Source organism: Rhinoraja longicauda, chromosome 16, assembly GCF_053455715.1.
Source record: "Rhinoraja longicauda isolate Sanriku21f chromosome 16, sRhiLon1.1, whole genome shotgun sequence".
NCBI classification, from domain to species: domain Eukaryota; kingdom Metazoa; phylum Chordata; class Chondrichthyes; order Rajiformes; family Arhynchobatidae; genus Rhinoraja; species Rhinoraja longicauda.
Window position 1 is genome coordinate 33,649,128 of NC_135968.1, and position 17,744 is coordinate 33,666,871.

The 17,744-nt window shown below is 38.9% G+C and overlaps 1 protein-coding gene across 2 annotated transcripts in view; it reads left to right on the top strand.

The window, feature by feature from the left end:
• Window positions 1-17,744, top strand: part of lhpp (phospholysine phosphohistidine inorganic pyrophosphate phosphatase) — a 161,918-nt gene that overhangs the window by 48,944 nt on the left and 95,230 nt on the right. For both annotated transcript variants that reach the window (XM_078413593.1, XM_078413594.1), the window contains exons 4-5: window positions 505-568; window positions 3,224-3,316. In XM_078413593.1, the coding sequence (XP_078269719.1) occupies window positions 505-568; window positions 3,224-3,316 (157 nt within the window). The remainder of the gene's footprint in view (window positions 1-504; window positions 569-3,223; window positions 3,317-17,744) is intronic.

The window sequence follows — 17,744 nt, forward strand, 5'->3', positions numbered from 1 at the left end:
ATATGAATTTTTAAAATAAGTTTATTGTAGCTTGTAATAAACTGAGAGATATTTAACATTTTATCAGTTCAGTAATCTTCACATTTCCTGACATACTTTGCTTTTAATGCAGGCTTATTTTGAAAGGCTTTACACGAATAGTTTTATTCTTCATATTCACAATTAAATATTTGATCATCTTCAGTTGATATTTGTTTGAAGGAATCCATTTGACCTATTCTTTCCTAGCTGAAAAAAGCTCCATATTAGAGCTAAAATATCAAAAGACATTTACTGCTTTTCAAAAGAAATTAAAATAAAGTCTCTGAGATTGAGCTGTATTCATCTTTCCTATTCTGTTTGCTATATGAATATGTGCACCACGGCTGCTATTGTTTGCTTTCGTTGCTGAAGGGGAAATTGTAAGAGATGCTTTGTTTAATATACAAGAAACTGCAGCTAAACTCTGCGTATCTTCCATTTTATAAATACATCTCTACATTTCTTTCTATTTCCATACATTAGGCGATATTATAAGGAAACAGATGGGATGAAACTTGATGTTGGAGCTTACATGAAGGCCTTGGAGGTATGAGGAATTTTGTGCCGACTTCCTTTCTCTTTTAAGACTGTTAATTCATTACTCATATAATGTTACAGCAACAATTTTACAACAGAATGTTACCATTTATGGTATTTCTTGATTGAAGTATGAGAAGCATAGCACCAAATGAAATGAAAGCATTTGTTAATAACTCAAACTTAGAAAATACTGAAAAGTCTGAAGAAGGGTCTCGACCCGAAATGTCACCCATTCCTTCTCTCCTGAGATGCTGCCTGACCTGCTGAGTTACTCCAGCATTTTGTGAAATAAATACCTTCTATTTGAACCAGCATCTGCAGTTATTTTCCTACACTAGAAAATACATAAACTGATTTCCTTAAATATTGATCTTTAGACACATTTGGTACACTTAGTAGGTGCTGCATATAACTCCAGTACAAAATCCAAAATCTCAATAAGAGTTCCAAACATGGGCATCTTTGCTTTTAGAAATTGTTATCATGGTTTGTTTCGCGTTCAAGTGACCTAAAACCCAATCTGCATTTTGACACCACAGAGTGGTAGGTGCCTGGAACAAGCTACTAGAGATGATGGTAAAGGCAATTCAAACTATTACTTTTTCATCTAACCTTCAGTGACCTTTCAACAATGCAACTTTTAGGTAACATTCATAGTAATAGAGCTATACAGCTCAGAACCAAGTAAAATTATTCAAGCTCTACTTTTTAATAAAAGCTCTTAACTAAACACAAAGGACTTATAAAGGACTTATAAACATCCAAATATGCTGATAGTTGGCTCGCTCCCTTGTAGTCACGGACATCATTAGAGATGATCTCCCTGAAACATGTGTAGCGATGCATACTATTTACTTGGATTTCTACTGTACCTTGGCAAAAGCTCAAGATTCAGTAATGAAAAACACCGCAAAAAGATACCAGTAATTTGGTGTGTTGCCTGCTTTGCTACACTAGTGTATCTCAGCCAAGCTTGTAAAATCACAACCCCCCCCTCTGCTGGGTGCAAACTACATTACATGGTGTAGTGCTGATCATGTGATCTTGCTGGAAACTGCATTGGGCATTTTCAGTTTAATTGACATTTGACCTATTGCACAACATGGTTAAGGGAAATTACACATTTAAATGTCAGGATGAATGGGTAAACAGATCAAGGTTACTTCTGTACTTCTGCAATGCATGACACGTAATCGTCTAGATTTTGTAGGGAAGTATTGCACACACAAAATCTCACGTTACCCTACTTAATTATCGGTAACATCAAGATTTCTGGAGAAGGCCTGGCCTCCAAATTACTGGTAGCCTTTTGCGGTGTTTTTCATTACTGAATCTTGAGCTTTTGCCAAGGTACGGTAGAAATCCAAGTAAATAGTGAGCATGGCTACACATGTTTCAGGAAGATGATGATGTCCCTAATGATGTCCCTAATGATGTCCGTGACTACAAGGGAGCGAGCCAACTATCAGCATATTTAGATGTTTATAAGTCCTTTGTGTTTAGTTAAGAGATTTTTTTTTAAAGTAGAGGTTGAATAATTTTACTTGTTTTGACACCCGGCTAACTCAAGGGCATTGCATATCATACCTAACCGTCAATATTAGCATGGCTACTTTTGGCTTGGGCAGTTTCTCAAGCATCCACATTGCAGGCAGTGTGGACGCTTAGGAACCTGCCCAAACCCAAAGTAGCCATGCAAATGTTCCTGCACCAGAGGGAGGTGTAAAGATATTTCATGAATCAATGAGTTGTGCTGGTAAATTGCCACTAAAATCAGGGCAAATGTCATTTATCTATAGTTCGGAGCATCATTACTCTCAAAAAGAGTAATTTCCATGATACTTGAAATAATGTCTGATCGAAAATTCATCCTAAGAGCTGTTCTGTTGTGACAACAGAGCTTTATGTAAAATGAAAACCCCTCATGTAAAATGCATCATATTAGTTGGCGGAGTAAATAATTATTCATTTAATTGTCGCAGTCGCTACTTGTTGCATCTTACACATTTTAATAAATAGAGTCATCAGAGCTGTACAAATGGCTCAACTCATCCATGCCATCCAATCTGCTTAACCAAGCCTAGCCCATATCCCTCCAAACCTGTTAAACCATGTAGAAATCAGGAACTACAGCTGATGGTTAATACACAAAAGGACACTAAGTGCAGAAGTATCTCAGCAGGTCAGGCTGCATCTTCGAGACAACATGATGGGTGACGTTTCAGGTGAAGTCTGAAGAAGGGTCTCGACCTGAAACATCACCTATCCATGTTTTCGACAGAGGCTGCCTAACCTGCTAAGTTACTCCAGCACTTTGTGTCCTTCTGTTAAACCCTGTACCTATTTAAATGTCTTTTAAATGTCATATTTGTAACTGCTCCACCCATCCTCTCGTTCCATGAAAGCACCATCTGTGTGGGAAAAGTTGCTCCTCGAGTCTCTTTGAAACCTTGCTCCTCTCACCTTAAGTTATGCCATCTGGTTTTTGACTCCCTTGCTCTAGGGAAGTGACTGTAGCTGCTCATAATAAATATTTAAATAACTTACAACTTCATTACTTTTCTTTCATGTACATCATGAAAATCTGTGCTTACAGCTTTGTTTGCAATATTTTATCACGAAGGGTATGCGAATTTGATTTTCTTTCCTTTGCTTCTACCAGTATGCCTGTGATATTGAAGCTGAAGTTGTCGGCAAGCCAGCAGAAATGTTTTTCTTGTCTGCTTTATCTGATATGGGCTTGGAACCAGATCAGGTAGGGGTTAATCTTTAACACAACATATTTGAATTGTCACTTGTGTAAAACAAAATCTTGTTTGAACAGTTTCTGGTGGTTTTCAATCATTTGAGCTTTCAAGTGTTTACAGATCAGTGATGAATAGTTAGTTTTACTTTATTGCAAAGATTATTGGATTGTTCTTGTGCATTGAGAAATAATGCTAAAAGTTTAAATAAGTAATAAGGAATAAATGTAGAACATTTTTTGAAAATATGAGAAATGCAGAACTAACCTGTATAGAAGGGAATTTTAACATCATGAGAAAAATAAGAACAGCATTTTATCTGCATTGTGAACCAAAATCTAGAGGGTGGTATAAAATTGACAATTGAGTACAAGTTTAGATTCTTGAGCAAGCAGATAGTCCTGAGACAGATCAGGTGAGTAATTATTTGTGACTTGAAATTTACTTTTTATTTTGCTTTGCCAGGAAAAAAAAATTCTTCTTTGAAAATAGAGTCACTCTGCACATTGGATCTCATTTTCAGTTTACTCGTGGCATTTCATGGATTGATGCCTTAGTTAACTGACATAACCAGGTATCAAACTGTGATCTCAAAACCAGAATAAAAGCTGGATTAAAACAGAAAGTTCTGGAAACAATCACCAGCACCTATGGTAAGAGAAACTGGGATAACATTTCAGGTCTGAGACCCTTCATCAGAGTTGTCGAGTTCTGACGAAAGGACTCAGACCTGAAACATTTATTTCTGCCTCTCTTTCTACTGATGTTTCCTGACTTACACAGCATTTTTTTGATTTTATTTCCATTTTTCAGGAACTGCTTACTTTTTGATTTTCATTAATAGCCAGAGTACTCTTGCCTTCTGAAATCCAAAATGCTCTCTAACCGATAAAACTTACCCCCAGAGTACGAAAGAACTCATAAAACTACAGTAACCTTGAAACAACTCAGCTCTTGTTTATTACAGATCAAATTGCTTGGTCCACACCTGATTTCATGTCCATCACCAATTGTAATTGTGCTTGCAATTTTGCAAATAGCATAAGGATGAGGGGTGGGTGGGTGTGGGAAAGTAATCTTTGCAGAAGTTTGCAGAAGAATAATGAAAACCTGGTCCTGTTCAATGTGTATAAAAATATAAGCTTCCCCATTTTATCCTCGGCTGAGGATGTTCATTGAGTAAACCTTTCATAAGCTAAGGATATATTCCCAATCTCTCAATTTATCTTGTTGGGGCCCCTTGCACTTTTTTTTAAATTTCCACTTTCTCAGTAGCTGTGACACAATATTGAGCACTATTTATTTTCTCTTCTTGCTCTACCTGTTATATTAATTCGTAGTTGATTGCATTTATGATTTGATTTGCCTGGATAGCACACAAAACAAAGATTCTTCCTGTATCATGGTATACATGATAATAACCAACACCAATATCACAGGGACAAGTGGGGATCTCCCATTAGTCAGATGAAGGCCCAAATGCCGTGCAGCTCAGTGCAACAGCTCTGGCCCAATTGTCTGCAGCCTCAGCTATAAGGGGTTAGAGTAATGAAAGAAGATAAATGTACAGAAAGAAGATAAATGTACAGAACATTTTGGAGGAAAATGTCAAAGTAGTTGGATGAAACAATGATCTCTGAGCATACCTAAAGATAAAAGATGATTGCATGGCTAATTTTAGGAGTGTGAACTCAACAAAACTTGTGTTCAAGCATAATATGTGGAGGTCCTCCCTGATGCAAAAACATATTTGCGTGAAATATAACTCCAGCTATCAGAGGCAGGATTTCTAGAGTAATGGATGGGCAGATTGACACTACAGGGAAGGTATGGGATAGAACGATGGAATGGGCTCCCTCAACGTTTACTTTATTGATGTGCCTAAAGAGTGAAATAGAAATGTCAGCTAGATTTTAGAATGAAAGGCTAGATTTACTTTTGTTTTAAACTAAAATACAATGTAAATGATTTCCTTTATGCATTCCCTTTACAAATTGTTGAAGCTACATTTCTCATTGGTAAAATCAAGGTTTTTTTTGTTCTGGTCAGAACGATCACTTCAAAACTAAACCTTCCCAAAATAGCAACATTTTTGCATGTGATTATTTGCTGAATGTTGATTAGTATTTTTCTGGTTTGGCAAATGTTTTAAATTCACTGGCTGACATTGTGATTGTGGGGCATCTGTTTAATTTTTGGTGCACATTCACTGGTGCAGTGAAAATCCAAAATATAACAATTGACCCAGTTGCTCTCCGCACAACGGTAAATTAATTTTTATTTGGTCGTGCTCTTCTGCACGGCCTTTATTGCGTCCAGAGCTTAGCATTTATCACAGGAGTACTTAAAAATACTTTGTTGAAATTTGCCAAAATTGTGTTGTATTATTTCAATAGTAAACAGTCAAAAAATTACTCTTGTTATACTCTTGTTAGAAAAAAAAATCCTGCACCAGTCCACATAATATTAGCCTGTGAGCACTGGATCTTACCTCTGTTTGGAATGTAATATAGTATTCCCTTTCCTTTTTACAAATACACAATAATGGTTTGAATTTAAGGTGGTTTGATTTGGCAACACTAAATTTACATTAAACATGCCCATGTTTTGAGATGCTTTTGTTTGTTTAGTGTACAGGATACACGACACTACCTTTGAACAATTGTGCTGAATAAGTTGCTGTTTTATTTTAAGATACTTTGTTAAAATTGTCGAGGATGTTCTGAGTGAAGCACACCCATACAATGCAAAAGTTGGTGCTCTGGATACATAAAGGACAGTGTTAAAGTTCTGATACCATTTTGTATCAGATACCATGCTGTGTAGTGCATGACAAAGAGTACTTGGATATACTAATGTACTACAGATGGCACACTGAAATACTATGCTAAAAGTGGCAAGCTTGATCTACCACAGTAAATGCAGTGCAATTATATACTACATGAATATATGCTAAGTATGGTGCATTATATGCTACTATAAAGATAACCCACCAATGATTAACACTAAAGATGGTACAATTATATACCATGCTATGAGGCACACCTTAATGCTATACTTAAGATGTTGGTATTACATTGAAATATCGTAAATTCATATCAGAACTCATTTAACATTGTCCTTTGTGTCCAGAGCATCATCTTTTGCGTATTTTTGTTTTGAGTACCATCTTTAGTGTTGTATGTGTGTGCGCCACCAAGTACATCCTGGATAATTTAACAAAGTATCTTAAAGTAAAATATCAACTTATCACAGCACAATTGTTCAAAGCCAGTGGAGTTTACTCTAAGCAGCCAAATACATCTCAAAACATGGACATGTTTCATTTAAATTTAGAGCTGCCAAAGTAAAGTACATTAGCTTCAAGCAATTATCGTGTGTTTGTAAAAAGAAAAGATGGAGCACTAATCTAATGGGTTTTAGCATGTTAAATGTGACATAATTAACTACTATGATATATCTGTGAAATATGGCATATTAATATGCTACTGTAAGGATGGCACAATGATGTGTTACACTAAATACAGTTAACTAATATATTTCATTAAATATGGCGCATAAATGCTTTCAAGAGAGAGCTGGATAGAGCTCTTAAGGATAGCGGAGTGAGGGGGTATGGGGAGAAGGCAGGAACGGGGTACTGATTGAGAGTGATCAGCCATGATCGCATTGAATGGCGGTGCTGGCTCGAAGGGCTGAATGGCCTACTCCTGCACCTATTGTCTATTGTCTATAAATACCACACTAAATATGGTACACAGTTGCTGTGTTAAATAAGGCCTACTGATATACTTAACTAAATATGGCCCACTGATATACTGCACTAAATATCCGCAGGGGTTATAGGTGAAAAATGGCCCACAGTTCTCCTAAGATAAAGATAGCCCCCTGATTCTCAAACCTCCCTAAACTCAATTACATACAGAAAAACAAATATAAGGATATGTTGTTGGGTTTCGAATAAATGTTGAGCAGTAAACCAAGTTGGGCAATAAATGACATATTTCTGAGGTGAAAAGATAATATGATAGTTTCTAATTAAATATGTTTAAATAAATTAAGTTCTGGTGGTAAATGAGATTCTTGGATTTGTTTAATATATTTGCATTTGGCACTTCAAGTTAACTTATAATTGCAATCATTGATGACACTTGTCATAAGGTGCTCCCGAATATTTTGGTACACTTGTCAGTATTTTGAGAGTCATATATGCCTCTACAACTCTACCCATATAAGCAAATGGAGTGACTGAGGCTACATAGTAGGTTGTCGGCCTGATCACTTATTCTTAAATGGAGAGGCATGAGGAAATATATTTTCATGAAAAGGTCAAAGGAAAGAATTTGTCTGATTTTAATTCATTTGATATCTTTGTGCATTTTCATCCTTGTTTGTCGTTGGCTTATTTGTCAATCATGTATTTTTTTACCAGTGAAGAAAATAAACAACTTATTGATGAAATGTGATGATAGAAAGTTGGTTTAAAGCTTGAAAAATATCAACCATTGTTATATGTGATTTGCGGATTACTTATGATTTATTTAAGCACCAGCCATCACTTTATTATGGGATAATTCACACTTATCTCTACAACACAATAACACACGCAAGTAGGAATTACCATTTAACTGGCAAGAATGTTAGAACTTGAAATGGTAGACATGTACACACGGAATAAGAAAAATATTTAATCAGTGACCAGGAGTTCGAGGTGTTCTCTCCAGAATGCATGAGATTGCTGTCTATGAGACATGGTTGCATCAAACCTGATCATGAAATCTTCAAACTTCTTAAAATGCCGTGGCTTTTTGTCACTGTTCATGTACACACGAAGCATAAACATTTGTTTTGACTATTGACTCCCTTGGACAATGCTATATTTGTGACTAAAGTACAATTTACCTTTTTATTATTTGATTCAGATACTTAAATGTTCTTTTGGGACTTAGTATGTTGTGTATTCCTTTGTGGTTAGATTTACCAAGAATGGCTGTCATATTTCTGACATTAATTACTTGTCACAGAGCATTATTTCTTAGACTCCTGCAGTGGCCATTTCTGCTTTCCTATTAATCAAAAGGCTGCTGCTTATTTTCCCATTTACTGCGTTGATTATGGAATGGTCACACTGCCTGTCACAGCTCATCCCCTTAGATATTCCCACCTACCCTGTCAACCTGAAAAAAAGTATTTTATACCTTTGGTTTGATGGCCGGAGCTTTTTATTTCCCCTGACATGAGACCTTTTGACCTCTATCTTCTCACCAATGATTTTTTAAATCCTAAATGATTTGGGGATAATTGCAGTGCCTTTAGTGATTATTACCCTTCACTGATAGTAAATCACTAAACTCCCCTGAGGCCAGAGTCCATTTTTGCACGCGTCTGCCACTGTCTGTTTCTGCAAGCACCATTACTCACATGCAGTTGTATTTTAAACAGCATCTGCATGTATTTGCCCTTCCTCTCTGAAGATGACGCAAGAAAGTAATATCTGATTTTATTAATTAAAATTCTACTGCAGCTGTTCATAAATTATGTGTGGTGCTGCTAAAGATAGGAAACCTGTCTGAAAATGCACTTAACTAAGTAGCGATCATATTTATACTTCATTATGTTAATTGAAAACAATTTGGGGTCAGAAGAGTAAAATTTCTGAGAGAATTCTTGCGATTTATTGACAAAAGATGAAGACTGGGACTGGCATAAGTGAACCTTTGAGCAATTTCTTTTGAATTTTCCCTCAAATCATTGCTGAAAATCTAGTAGCTCCAGTGAAATGCATCCCCAATACTTTCACTGAATAATCTTTACCTTCTTCTTTTGCTTTGCTCACTCCTGACTGGCAGTTTTCGAGAGAGATTTGTCATCTGCCAGAACCAACAAAGTTTATTGATTGATCTGTGCAGTGTTGATACATATTCAACTGCAGAAGGTGTTAAAGCTGTGTTTATGTAGATCATCTGCTTAGTGGATGTCCAATCACAGGGATTTCTCATAAGGATTGCTAAGCAGTGATTAGAACGAGAAGCTCAGTTCAAATGTTACCTGTCTGAAGAAGGGTCTTGACTCGAAACATCACCTACCCATGCTTTCCAGAGATGCTGCCTGACCCGTCGAGTTACTCCAGCACTTTATGTCTTTAAATGTTTCCTCCTTGATCCAGAAAGTCCAGTAGCATTTACATCCCGACACAGCTTCCTGCCACATTCCTCGAATCAATCCCCAATCTGCAAATAGCTGACTCAGTGCAGACCAGTGACTGCACCTTGAGCGCTGATTTAAAATGATTTTATTTAATCACTATCTCTAGCAGCATGTTTTTGCTCTTCCTTTCTTTTCCCTGAATAGAATACAGCCTAAATATACATGAATTAATAAATATACATTCATTGGGTGCTGAGTGTCTGGTAACTTACCCAAGTAGTCTCTCTACATCTGAGTGTTGATTTTAACTGTAATGTGATTTCTGACCTTCCTTGGGACTTTGTGATCAGAAGCTGAATTGGTAATGGCTTCCATGTTAATTTTGCCTCATGTACCACATCATTAGCCAGCAGAAATAACCCCATGTCTCCAGCTCCCCATTTAACTGAGCAATCTGAGGAGAAATCAGACATTCCAATCTGATTGAAAAGTGGTCACACAAGAAATTGGAACCACTCTTGGCCAACCAAACCTCACTCTCCTCCCCGAGGCACTCCCTTGGGATTGACGGTGACTTGCTTCCATTCTAGGTTTGTGGGTATGAAAGTGGTTAAAGAGTCCTGTGCAGGATCTGTGCCACAGACAGGACAGGTGCTGCTTGATGAGGTTGCTATTGTGGGAAGTTGTACTTTTCTTCCATATAACAGAGCATATTATTTTCCATAATATCAATTTAAAGATATCAAATATCACATCCAAAAATATTTCTGTACAAATGAAAACAGAGAAGCGGGCACATTTAACTGTTAGCAAATTAAGATGTGAAACCACAATTGTTGTTTGAGAAGTTGTAAGTTATTTTTCCACATTTATTTTCAATTGAAGTGTTTTTCTAAATTGCCATTCTTGGCTTGCTGCAGTGAATAATTCAGCAGCAAATTTGGCCCACTGTGAGCTGGCATGGGGTTGGGAACAGCACAGCTGAATAAAGATATACACAGTTTTATCCTATTTTACCCACATTTTAGGTTATGATTGATCACTTTTCAACTAAAACCAAAGCTCCAGCTCTGTCACTGATATCATCTGAGAGATGTATAGCGTCCAGTTTACTGTACCCAGTTTTAAGTACTGTACATGAATTTAATCTTGTAAAAATGTGTGCATTTACTTACAGTTTGTAATACTCATGGAGACTTGGGGAAAATATTGACCCTCTATTCCACCGCTCTCCATAATGACTGAGTACATATCTGTGGATGATTGCCACCATAGTGCAGCCTGAGTGTGTCTATGTGCAAGTTTAAAAAATGAATATTTTAAGGAGTGGGGCGTTTGGTAATATAGCAAGCAGATGGTTATTAGAGACACTGTAGTATTGATGGAGTTTTCTCACTACTTTGGATCCTTTCAAAGTGACAATCTCAGCATGGGAGAATATTGAATGCCTGAGTGCATTGATAGAGGAACACCATTAGCTTCCACAGCATTCAGTACATACAGCAAGCAATGGGATCAATGGGTTATGGAGAGAGATGCACAGGAGAGCATTACCCGCAAGGCTTCAAGAGGCACTATCCTTGTAACCTGATGTGCAAGGGCAGTGGCACTAATTGTTGGGCCTCTTTGCCGCTCAGTAGAACAGGTTTTTGCTGGATGATGTTACCTTGTTAGATGATCATCTGGAACTTATTATAAAAATGATATGGTGGTCAAGTAGTGCCAAGATTCAAAGAGATTGAAAGAAATTCTTCAGTGACCAATTTTTATTTGATTTTTCACTTCTATAGAATTGTCTGCATTCCTGCGTGGAATGCTTTTAATCTAATCTTATTCTTCTGTTTCCATTTGCTTTTTTTCTAATGTTGATGTTTGATGTGTACACAAAATTTGTTTTTGGAGTGAAAGCTTAAGTATTTTGAATCAATGCCATTTTAGATTTGGCTCTCCTCCTTGTTAGTACTTGTGCCAATTCATGCTTAAAAAAGTAGAGTAGAGCTTTTACAGGCGCTTCTTCTTAAAAAAACTTTTCCATAAACCATGTATGCATAGAAAATAATTATGATTCCTTGGAGAATCTGCGTTGTTAATCAGGCAAATCCATTTTTCTGCATAAAGTCTGGGTAGCAAGTACCAATAAGAATAGTTTGATTCCAACACAAGGATAATTTGGAGGAGAACTGAGTTACTGGTATATTCACGAATTAATAAAGACATTCCACTATGTGCGGGTAATAATACACATTGTTGTGCTACTTGTATTAAAACTACTTCGAAATTCAGCCTGGGGATCTTTTGAAAGCAGAGGATTTTTTAAAAGAATAAAATTGCTTGTTTTGTTGATCTGCCTTGATTTCTCATGTGACTTATATGTAAGTATGGGAACAGCCTATTTAACTGCTTAAGCCTGTTCTGACATGCGATAAGATCACAAATGATCTGTGACCAAACTTAATCTTATATTTAAAATTAATAATTAATCAGGTATTAGTGGCCACTTGCAGAAGATAGGTCCAAGTATCAACCACCTTTTGCATATGAAATGTTTCCAAATAAAATGTTATTCCTTAAGGGCCTGGTTATAATTTTATATTGTATCTCCTAGCTCTAGAAACCACAAGCAGTGGAAAGAGATCTCTTTGTTTTCCCTATTGCCCCGCATTAATTTGTCAAAAACTGCAATGAAATCACTCCTTTACCATCTGTATTCCAGGGACAAAAGCCCACTTTGCATCATCATTCCTTGTAACAGTATCACATGGGATCTAAATATCACTGGTAAATAATGCTGCACTCTCTCCAAGACCGATATTATTATTTCTAAGTTGTGGTGGCATGAAATGTTTACAGTTCTCGAGATGCCATCTATCCAAGAATTAGAAAAAATATAAAAGCTTGGAAGCACTGTTACTCTCTCTACCTATATATGATCTATGCATATAAACCCACAAGTTTTTTTCATTCTTTCTATAATCATTTAGAGGTTACTCTGTATATCCTGCTTGGGTCCAAAATGTATCCACTGTGGCATTGTGGATGACACCAGGTCAACAATGACGACACCAACACAAGCAGTAGGGTCAATTCACATTGTATGGTTTATTATAGTGACAAGAAAGTCTAGGTCTGCATAGGCGTGCTATTCTTCGTCATCAGTGCGCATGTGAGGAGGCGCTAGCAATCTTAGGCTTGTTCCGAAAGCTCAGTCTTGAACATATGGTGGCTCTGGTGGTCTCGGGTTTGTCACAGTGGCTCAATCTTCCTCCAAACCTACAACTGGGGAACACAGCTAGCGGGGAAGCTCCCACTTTCTCTTCTTTCTCTCTCTCTTTCTCCTTTTTGCTCTCTCTTTCTCCCCCTCCTGCCCCTCCCAATTATTATCCTTGTGCCATCAGCAAATTTAAGGACACAACATCCTATCATGGTACCAAAATATTTCTGTTAATGCAACAAGTAGTTGCTCCAACAACATGAATCCCTGCAGGACACCACTATACATAACCCGGTAAATTAATTCTATGTTTTCTGCCACCCAGTCAATTCCCCACCCAACCCAATAATTGTGTTCAGGAACTTCAACTTCAACTTTATAACAGATTTCATAAAGTAGCTTCCACAGACATTTTCCTGCCTGTTCCTTCAGTTACCTCTTTAAAAAGATCTTTTCAGAACCATCTGGTATGATCTACCATCTTCAAATTTACACTAACTTTTGCTGGTTGGATCTCAAAGTGTTTGTGCACGCTATGCTTATCCATACCCTCTGGTAAAAAAAATTTAGGGGGATCAATTAGTGCTTTCAAATTGTAACTGAATAAGCATTAGAGAGAGAATAATTTGAAGGGCTTTCAGGAAAGGGACTTGTAAGATTGCTGCACTGAAAACTGGCACATTTGATAACCTAAATGGTCGTTTTCTGTGCTAACAATTCCATGCTTTCTACGATTCTTCCCTAAATGTCTTAGAACAGTGACGCACAACTACTTTGCCGAATGGTTCATGGAAGGAGGTCAGATTGACAATCCACTCTTGTGACTGATTTTTTACAAAATGTGTTTTACATTAACCACACTTTAACAGATCTGACGTTTTTAGACGTTCGTATGAAGAAACAAATTCCAGAGGTTATTAGCAACCTAGTTTATGTTCAGATTCCAAGTAAACATCAGCAAGCCAATAATGGTTTCCTTATTTTAAATGCAGTGAACTATGACTAGTGTTTTTGTGTTTGACAATATAATTTGCTGAAATCCTGGAAATTCAATAACAGTCTTTGTTTTTAATTCTGCCAACATATCATGGATTTTCAACTTAGCCACTATTTTACAAATTAAATGCTCTTTTGCAAACACTCCAACTCATTCTGTGTGCATTGTTTACTTTTATTTTGTTTGCATTTACTTCCATTTTCTTACAACTGTTAGAATTTAACTTAAACTCTTAAGTTTACTATTTGCTAGTAATTCTACAGTTATTAATTTGAGATGGGAGTAACTTTGTTTAATGGAAGTCTTTTCCCTAAATTTACTATTATGTATAAGAATTTTCTAGTTCTCGCAAACCCACAGTCCACCGGGTGGCCCCAGCAATGGCTGCCTCGCCCACAGTCTGTCTGTCCTTTCTTTTGTGTTTAAATAGTATGTGTTAAATGTATGTTTTTAGTGTTCTTTAGCTTGTTTTATATGGGGGTGGGGGGTTGTGGGAAACATTTGCTAATCTCTTACCTCGACGGAGATGCAATTTTCTTCCATATTCTATCTCCGTCCACATTGCGGCCTAACATCGAGGAGTTGGCGGCCTTTGCTGGAGACCGATTTTGAGAGCTCCACCGTGGGGAGCCTGCAGACTTACCATTGCGGAGCCTGCGATCCCTTTACCAGGGATTGACCTCTGAGCTCCAACCGTTGGTGCTTGCGGATTTAACATTATGGAGCTCGCGGTCTCTGGACAGAAACTGACATCGGGAACTCCAAGCCGCAGGAGTTTCGACCGCCCTGACGCGGGAGTTTCAACCGCCCCAACGCGGGAGCTTCGACCACCCGGGCACGGGGGCTTCGACCACCCGGGCACGGGGGCTTTGCCGACTGCAGGAGCTTCGATCGCCCCGACGGATGGTTTGACTACCCCAACCGCGGGAGAATAAAGAGGAAGGAGATTGGACTTTTTTTGCCTTCCATCACAGTGAAGAATGTGGGGAATCAAGAGCCAAGAGTGTTTCATTGTCATATGTCCCAGATAGAACAATGAAATTCTTACTTGCTGCAGCACAACAGAATATGTAAACATAGTACACTCTAAACAATATGATAAACGAGAGAGAAAAAATAATCATTGTGTATATATACCCATACTCACACACATACACACACACACACACACACACACACACACACACACACACACACACACACACACACACACACACACACACACACACACACACACACACACATACATGTACACACACACACATGTACACACACACACATACACACACATACACACACACACACACACACATATTCACAAAACAAACAATAGTAGTGCAATAATAATAATAATAGTCTATTGTAGATCAGAGCTTATTTGAGGTTGTGTGTTTAATAGCCTGATGGCTGTAGGGAAGAAGCTGTTCCTGAACTTGGACGTTACGGTTTTCAGGCTCCTGTACATTCTTCCCGATTGCAGTGGTGAAATGAGTGTGTGGCCGGGATGGTGTGCATCGCTGATGATGCTGGCTGCCTTTTTGAGGCAGCAACTACAATAAATCCTTTTGATGGTGGGGAGGTCAGAGCCGGTGATGGACTGGGCAGTGTTCACCACTTTTTGGAGTCTTTTCCGCTCCTAGACGTTCAAATTGCCGAAACAGGCCATGATGAAATGTCAATATGTTCTCTACTGTACACCTGTAGAAGTTCAAGAGAATCTTCTTTGACATATCAAATCTCCGTAATCTCAGGAAGTAGAGGCATTGATGTGCTTTATTTATAACTAGACCGAGTGGACCCGTTGGGCCCAAACCTCTCCTGCATTGGTCCAGCACCCTCTCCTCCCCACTCCCCCTCCCCCCACTTCCCCCCCTCCCCCCACTTCCCCCCCTCCCCTCCACCCCCCCCCCCCACTCACCCACTCCATCCCCCCTTATCCTCCCTCCTCCCCTCCCCCCTCAGCCACTCACCCACTCCATCCCCCCTTAACCCCCCATACCTCCCCTGCATTTGTCTAGCACCCTCCACTACCCCCTCCCCTTCCCCCCTTCCCCCCCCCACTCCCCCTCCCCCCACTCACCAATTCCATCATCCCTGAGCCCCCCTTACCCCCCCCCTCCTCCACTTCCCCATCACTCACCCACTCCATCCCCCTCCCCCCTCACCCACTCCATTCCCCCTCAACCCCTCTTATCCCCCCTCCCCTCACCCCCTCCCTCACCCATTCACCCACTCCATCCCCCCTCAACCCCACTTATCCCCTCCTCCCCCACCCAGCTCACCCACTCCACTCCCCCCCCCCCCCCCCCCCCGACGTTTGCACCATCGCAAAGTCAAAATATTGTAGGTTGAAGCATCGTAAGTCAGGGAGCATCTTGCTTTTCTAATGAAAATGTCATCAGTAATGAAGATTGAAAATGCTGGAAACACTCAGGTTTGGCTGGACCTGTGAGGAGAAGAACATTGTAAATGACCCTCTGATGAAGGTTCTTATTCAGTTTCTCGCCACAGATACTTTCTCACCTGATGAGTATATCTAGGGTTAAGTTAAACTATATGTAACTTTTATTAACATAGTCCAGTGAACTTGTGCATGTTTTTTTAAACAGAGGAGTTGAAGATTAACAAATTTGTACAAGGTTCTTACTGGAGTGCAACCATCTATAACTGAACAGAAAACCACAGTGGAACTTCTTTACCCACCTTTGCCCCTACTTTATTGGCTGTGTAGAGAGCCAGATAGAAATAACAAGCAAGATAAATGGATCTTGGGGATAAACAACATAAGATCCTTCCTATCAGCTGCTCTTTTGGGGATTTCTTTGTTTATTCTCAAAACAGCTTGACATCAGATTCCTTTGCCACCCATTCATTCTTACCAAGTAAAAGATCATCCATCCATCAAACTAATGGAATAAGAAAGTCTGTTTCCAAATAGCTACCATTCACAACTGTCAACTCTGGTATTGTGGTACTGTTGCTGGCACCTATTACTTAAATAGAACCGTTGGTATTGAAATAAAATCTCACTGACCCGGAACTGATGCAGCTGAAATTGTTCTTTCTTCGCCTGTTTCCTCTTTAAATCTTAACATTTTTGTTATTTGTTCAAGGAGAGGTAGTTTCCAGAACTGTTCTGGAGGTAATTATATATTTTTTTAAAACATGGTTTTAATAACTCTGGCTATTAGGAATGTTACTTTTACCCTTTGCAAATAATACGCAAACATAAGGATCCTATTACTTCATAGACTAAGCAGTTCAAAACCGTAGAAGTGTGTTCAGAAATTGGATCACACTTTTTCTTTAGTGTGCTAAAATATTTTTGCTTTTATCTCTGATGCCAAATTGGATACCCCTCAAAAATGTCCTAGATTTGGCCAAAAAGCTGCATGCAGTAGCATTGACATATTTAACACTCAGGAAGAATCACTAATGCACAGGAACGGTGAGGCTAAACTCAGTCAGAAAATGAACACCAACATCAGCAATTCATGGCTGCCATGGAAGAGGGAGGTTATAGAGGAGAAGGGAGGGAGTTCTGGGCCACAAGGAGGGCCAGGAAACCTGCCAGAGCTGGCATAGGAAGAACCTGACAGAGTCATGTCATCCAAGAGGGGGAATCCTCTCTCAACAGAGCAGTAATGAAATAAATGGTGTGATCTTCCAAGCAAACTGCAGACCATTAAAAATACAGCTGTCTCATACAGAGACATTGAAAAAGGGAAAGAAATTCCCATGCGCTTATGTACACGCATATACTTCTACTAAGCCACCTGCTCCTGCACTATCCCTGGCCACAATATTGGTATTCTGCTCATCCACCTGCCCAGCAGCCCACACACAGAGGATATTTTAGGATGATTAAATCTTCTCCCTTCCTGTGATGGAGCTGAGATCTGCAGTTCGCTTGGAAGATCACAACATTTGAGATCCCTACCCCTAGAAATGTGCCATGATTTCTGTTCTGCAAGAGCAGCAGCCTGATCCCCTCACTGTGACTTTCACGTGTCCTTACCATGAGCAGAATCATGTGTGAGAGATGACACAGATGACAGCTATAATGGCAGCTTGGCCAGGCCCC